The 6,000-nt window shown below is 58.5% G+C and overlaps 1 protein-coding gene across 8 annotated transcripts in view; it reads right to left on the bottom strand.

Moving 5' to 3' along the window:
• CPEB2 (cytoplasmic polyadenylation element binding protein 2) overlaps positions 1 to 5,168 on the bottom strand; it is a 70,107-nt gene extending 64,939 nt beyond the window's left edge. For 6 of the 8 annotated variants that reach the window (XM_087864270.1, XM_045771314.2, XM_045771312.2 and 3 more), the window contains exons 1-2: positions 3,250 to 5,168; positions 72 to 353 (exon numbers count right to left, since the gene is read on the bottom strand). In XM_087864270.1, coding sequence (XP_087720396.1) covers positions 72 to 353; positions 3,250 to 4,944 — 1,977 coding nt within the window. In that variant the 5' untranslated portion in view covers positions 4,945 to 5,168. Of the gene's footprint in view, positions 1 to 62; positions 354 to 3,249 lie in introns of all 8 variants that reach the window. The other 2 variants (XM_045771313.2, XM_045771311.2) reach the window with 1 other exon arrangement.
• Positions 5,169 to 6,000: the final 832 nt, after the last annotated feature.

The raw sequence follows: 6,000 nt of genomic DNA on the forward strand, positions 1-6,000 counted from the left end.
GCTACCACCACCCAATTTCTTACTTTGAAAGATAAACATTAGAAATAAGACCATTTACATACCATTCTTACCTGTAAGGGTAAGAGTGTATTACTATTGTTGTCTGTTCTGAACACATTATCTTCAATCCAAGATTTTGGAGTCAACGATGGAGTAGAGCGAGTAAATTTCGGTGGTGCTATGACATTACCAGAAAATGGTTTCTTCAATGGCGATATCTGATTCATAGTTCCTGGAATTCCCATGTTTCCAGTTCTACGATGATCTCTGCCATGCATTGCTCCCCAGGACATACTTCCAGTGCCCCAGCCACTGCTCTGATGGTTGCTCCAAGGAGATTGTTTCAGAAGAGGCTGAGAAAAACACATCTGTTTAAATTATAGGCATTTAAAGAGTTTGTAATTCAAACTCAAATTTAGGCCTGTGCTAAGAATATATATAATCTTAAAAAAATAAAATCTCTAGAGCAACAGAATATATCGTAACAGGTCATGAAAAGTAATAGGTTTGAGATCTTGCTATATGAAAACATTCATTTAATGCTAGGTGAGTTTTCATCCTCTTGTCCACTTTAATTATAATGAACCAAGCAGATGTTTCATGACAATTATTAAAATAGAACCATGCAGTTACTTTTCTTTCCCTTCAGAATCGTACACATAAGCAGAAAAAAAATAAATACTTGAAAATTGAAATTAACTTTGAAGATCCTTAAAGATATGCCCTACATTGTGATCAAAACAACCACATTCTGCTAGGCATACAACTAAAATATGGTCATCAATTAATAAAGGTATGAGTAATGATAGGAGTAAAATATTTAGACTTTCGGGTTCCAAAACAAATTGCACCACCTCAACAGTAGGTAATGGTAACATTTGGTGGTGGTCTCTTGCAGGAACTAAAAACACCTTTTAGTATAGGGACAGTGTAGAAAACCTGTCTTCTCTGTATTGTTTATTCAACTTTTAAGATATTTTATTCCAATTTTAATGTAGTTTCTTTTAAAGCGTTTTTGTTTTTTCTTTCACTTAATTATCCATGAACAGTTAAGCAATTATCTAATGTTACCCATAGGTGGATCCACTGAGATATACTAAAGATAAACAACTATATGCTTTGATTATTCTAGCAGAGATCTTAATAATACAAATCTCCATTCAGTTCATTCATTTTGGAAAGTAAATTATATTCCAAATTAGAACCTATGACCAAAAAAGTTGAGAATCCACCAAGAGGCAATAACTGTAGTTTTTTGAAAAGTATTATTTGCTAGCAATTATGTTGTCAATAAGCTTACAGCTAACTTTTAGCTAAAGGAAGTATGGACCATGCAGTTGCTATAAGTAAATAAGTTGCTATAAGTATTCTTAAAATGAAACCTCTTTCTTGTAAGACAACTTAAAAAAAACAAACAAAAAAAAACTTGATCTATAGTACCTTTAAATTTTTTTTTAAATGCCAATGTAATCATGAATATACACTGCCCCCTCCACATAGTTCAAAAGTATAACTCAGGGACCATGAACAAATCACTCCATTCTTGAGGGGCCTTACTTTCCTTACTGATACAGTGTTCAAGTTCTCTTCCAGTGATCTAAAATTCCATATGACAGCTGTGTGACCTCTTAAACTTCACTGTGAGAACCATCTTCTGACAAAAAGCAGATTATAGTTAAATATGAATCATGGTATACGGTCTTCTAATGTTCTATATCATGGTTCTAAGAATACAAAAGTACCTATAAATAATTTTCTGTGGCAAGCTTCCAGTTTAAAAAATTAAGACCCTGACACACAAAAGATAACTGCTAGAGATTATGGAAATCATGGGAAAGTGGAGTATTATTTCAAAATTCCATATTTTCAATCCTCATAGGCCACATTCTTGTTTCTCGGGAAGACACCAGTGATTCTAAATGAAAACTGTTAACTGTTACTCTGGTTGATTTAAATGAACTCTTAACTGTTACTTTGGTTAGATAGTATTCACCTTTTAAAAGGTTAGCCCTTGAAAACTTTAACTGGTCAATGGAAAAAGTTATAGGAGTAAGCAGGCACTGGTTAAGGTCCAATTTTTCTTCTCTCCCAATCCTTAATCACGAAAATGACCTTAAACACACTAATCACTACAATAAATGGTGACTGGATCAAAAAAGAACAACAAAATACTCTTTCAATGTCAATTAACCAACCCAGCGGTCATTCGAACATTGTATTGAGAAGATAACAAAACAAGAGCTTGAATCATAAAGGACCCGGATGAATAAAAAAACCCTGCCCGGTGTTCTCATAATTGCATTATCCGCTTCAAATATACATACCCCATAATTCAAGAAAAGGTAAGGCCACCAAAAAAATGGGAGTGCACCCTTTGACGTGTATAACACGAATCCCGGATTCAAGTTTAGTTTTGTCTTAAAGCCACCAAATATTCCTCACACATGAAGAGGCGCAGAAACTAACCCAATCTCGGAGCACCTCGGCTGTAACCGAGTGAGCCCCCGCGGGCCATCCTCTCTACAGTCGTCTGACAGCTCGGGACCGAGCCCGCGGCGCGGCGGCCGCCGCTCTCCCGACGCCGGGCCCTCGGCGGGCGTAGCGGCGCGGCGGGCAGGGCGTCCCGGCCGGCCACCGCCTCCCCGGCCAGACCTTGCCCGGGCCGGTGCAGAATGAAACAGACTCGATAGAAGAAAGCCTTTCCGTCCGTCCCCTCATTGGACGACCGGGAAGAGTCACGGGCTCCCCACACGCACCGTCTGCGGTGATCATGTTCCTCCTTCCCAAGTTCGCTTCCCACGACCGCTCGTCCGAGGCCGCCGCCCGAGCCCCCCGAGCCCGCCGGCCCTGAGTCCCCCGCCCGTCCTCGCCGCGTCTCCCGGGCTCGCGGATCGCGGACAGGGGCCCTCCGGGTCACGGGCGCCCGCTGCGAGGGACGGCCGAGCCGGCGCACCCGCCCGCCGCCGCCCTCGGTCCGGGCGCCATTCGGCCCCGGCCCCAGCCCCCACCGCCGCGCCGGGCGTTCGAGGGGGCGCCCGGCCCGGACGACTTCCAGCGCGACCCTCCTACCTGAGCCTCGCAGCCCATGGTGGCCACTGCCCGCCCGCCCCGCCGGGGGCTGGTATCCCGAGTCCTGTCACCCTTCTCCGCCCCCCCCCCCCCCCGCCAGTCCCACTCTCACTTGGGCGAGTGGCCCTCGTCGTCCCCGGCCCCGGCCCCGCGGCTCAGCCCGGCCGCCGCCCGCCGTACCTGGTGGTGGTTGTAGGAGTTCCTCTGTTGCAGGAAGGCGGCGGCCGCCGCCTGGTGCTGCTGCTGGAGCTGGGGGCTGACCGGCGACCTCCGGCTCTGCGGCTGCTGCGGCGCCGCGGGCGGCGGGGGCTGCTGCTGAGGTAAATTCATGGCGGGCGGCGGCGGCGGGGGCACGGCCGCCGCCGAGAAGGGGCCGCCGAAGCCGCCGCCGCCGCCGCCACCGCCACCGCCGCTCGCCGGCACGCTGAGTCCCGCGCAGCCGTGCGGGGACACGGGCGAGAAGCTCGGGAAGAAGGCCGGGTTCATGGACGACGGCAGCCCGGGGTAGAAGCCGTTCTCTGAATCGGGGCTGGGCGGCGGCATGGCGCTGAGCGAGCCTCCGCCGCCGCCGCCGCCGCCACCCGGGGTAGCGGCCGAGGAGCCGGGCTGTTGCGGCTGCGGCTGCGGCGGCTGCTGGGGCGGAGGCGGCTGCTGCTGCTGGGGCGGCGGCGGCTGCTGGGGCTGGGGCTGGGGCGGCGGCGACGCGGTCTGCACCGACCAGGGGGTGCCGAAGCCGGGCAGTGGCGGCGGCGACGCGGAGCCGCCTCCCCCTCCGCCTCCGGGGGGCCCCCCGCCCCCGCCGCCGCCCGGGTGCGGAAGGTCCGGGCTCTGCAGGCTGCTGAAGGCGCCCGCGCCGAGCGCCCCGCCGGGCAGGAGGTTACTGGGACTGTTGAGCAGAGGGTGGTTGGGGGACTCCATGGAGCCCGGCGCGGGGTTCACCGGCGGCGTCGAGGGGGCCAAGCCCGCATTGGAGGGCTCGGCGGCGCTGCCCTCGCCCGCGGCCGGGGTCTTGCGAGGGCTGCCCGCGCCTCCGTGGCGGCGCCGCGGGGCTGAGGGCGGCGAGGGCTGGAGCTGCGGGAGCGGGGGCAGGTCGGCCGGGCGCTGCCGCGGGGCGAAGTCCTGCGGCGGGAGGTGCGGCGGGTGCGGTACGCTGAACTGCTGCTGCTGCTGTGGCTGCTGGCGCTGGGCGAGCTGCGCCGGCTGGAGAAGCGGGCCGGGCGGTGGCGGAGGCGGTGGCGGCGGGCTGAACCGGCCGGGGCAGTGGAGCGGCGGCGGCGGCGGCTTCGAGTCCGGAGGGTGGGGAAGGTGGGGAGGGCTGAACTCTTTCCTCTTCTGGCTGCTCAGCTGCTGCTGCTGCCGCTTACTGAAGTCCTGCGGGGAGGAGGTGCGGCAGCAGCAGCAGGAGGAGGCGGAGGAGGAGGAGGGGTGGTGCAGACTCGGTTTGAAGTCCTGGGAGGGGAGGAGGTGGGTCACACCCGCGTTCGTGCCGCCGCTGGGGTGGTGGTTGGGGAGTTTCTCCGCGGCCGCCGCCCCCAAGAGCGGCCGCGCCGGCTGCTGTGTCAGCCCCAGCAGCAGCTCATCCTGCATGGTCTGCTGATGCGCCAGGAACGGGGAGGAAGAGGAAGCGGCGGCGGCCGAGCTGCCCGCGCCGCCGCAGCCAAGGGGGATAGGAAAGGGGGAGGCGGCCTCCGAGATGCCGGTGACAGGCAACGGCGGCGGCGAGAGCGGGCCGAAGGGCGTGGCGGAGGACTGCGGGGCGGCGGCCGCGGCGGGCCCCGCGGCGTAGGGACGGTACGCCCCGCTGCTGAACAGGGACCCGGGGCTGCTGCTTCGGAGCGGGGCGGTCTGCAGCAACCCAAACCCGAAGTCCCTCATTTATCAGGCCGGCGGCAGCGGGAGGAGACGCGCCCCGTCCGCTGCCCCGCCTAGGAAGCCGCCGGATCTGGGGCGGCACGGCCGTGGTGGAAGGAGGGGGAGTCAGTGAGAGGGACACCGTGACTGAGCCAGGGGCACCTACTTCGGCCCCGCCAGCCCTCGCGGCAGTCACCGCCGCCTGCCGAGACCGGCTCGGGCACCGCCGCCGCCGCCGCTGCCGCCGCCGCCGCCGCCCTCGCGGCTTAAGAACTCCGGAACGTGCGTCAGCGCCACCTCACAATCGCACCGCCCCCCGCGGTGCGTCCCGGCACGCGCGGGCGCGAGGCCGCCGCGCCCCCGCCGCCCCGCCCCCGCCCCGCCCCTTATTAATATGCAGGCTCGGCCGGGTGCGCGCTTGCGCTCCCAGGAGGGCAGGGGAGCGCGGGAGCGAGCGGCGTGTCTCCTCGCGCCCCTACGGTATCCAGGGAAAAAGGGAGGCCGGTGGCGGTAGCGGGCGGCCGACTCGAGTCTGAGCGCCCGCCGCGCGCGCGCACAAGGGCGAGCGCGCGCGGGCGGCGCCGACGGTTCCTGGGCAACGGCCCCTCCCGGCGCGGAGTCCGCGCAAAGGCTGCACTTAGTCGCACGCGCTCCGCCCCGCCCCCGTCGCCCTCGCGGCCCCGCCTCCTTCCTGTCACCTCCGTCCCGCCTCGGTCACATGAGGTTTGGCCGCTGGGACGCGGGCTTCCCGGGGCTCTGCTCCCCGCGGGGGAAACTGAGGCCGGGGAACCCGACTGGGAGCGGCTCCGGGTCGCGGCTCCCGGTCACGGTGGTCGCGCGCGGCCTGCACTTTGCGAGCGCAGGGGGGACGGCGGCCCCTCCCGCCCTTCGGGCTCAGACCGGGGGTCCTTAGGCCAGCTAGGTCTTGTGGGCACTGCCTGCCTGGCAGACCACTGAGCGGCTCTCTCTCCAAGCCTCTCACGCCCTACCACGTCGTCGCCCTAGAAAGCGCCTTCTCGGGCTTGTGTTTGTTTTTAGCTTCTCGTGCTGCGTGCTGTTTGGACCTTCCTGCAGCCGCTT

This window comes from Ursus americanus, chromosome 8 (assembly GCF_024610735.1).
Source record: "Ursus americanus isolate L20-20 chromosome 8, mUrsAme1.1.p, whole genome shotgun sequence".
In the NCBI taxonomy this organism is placed as follows: Eukaryota; Metazoa; Chordata; class Mammalia; order Carnivora; family Ursidae; genus Ursus; species Ursus americanus.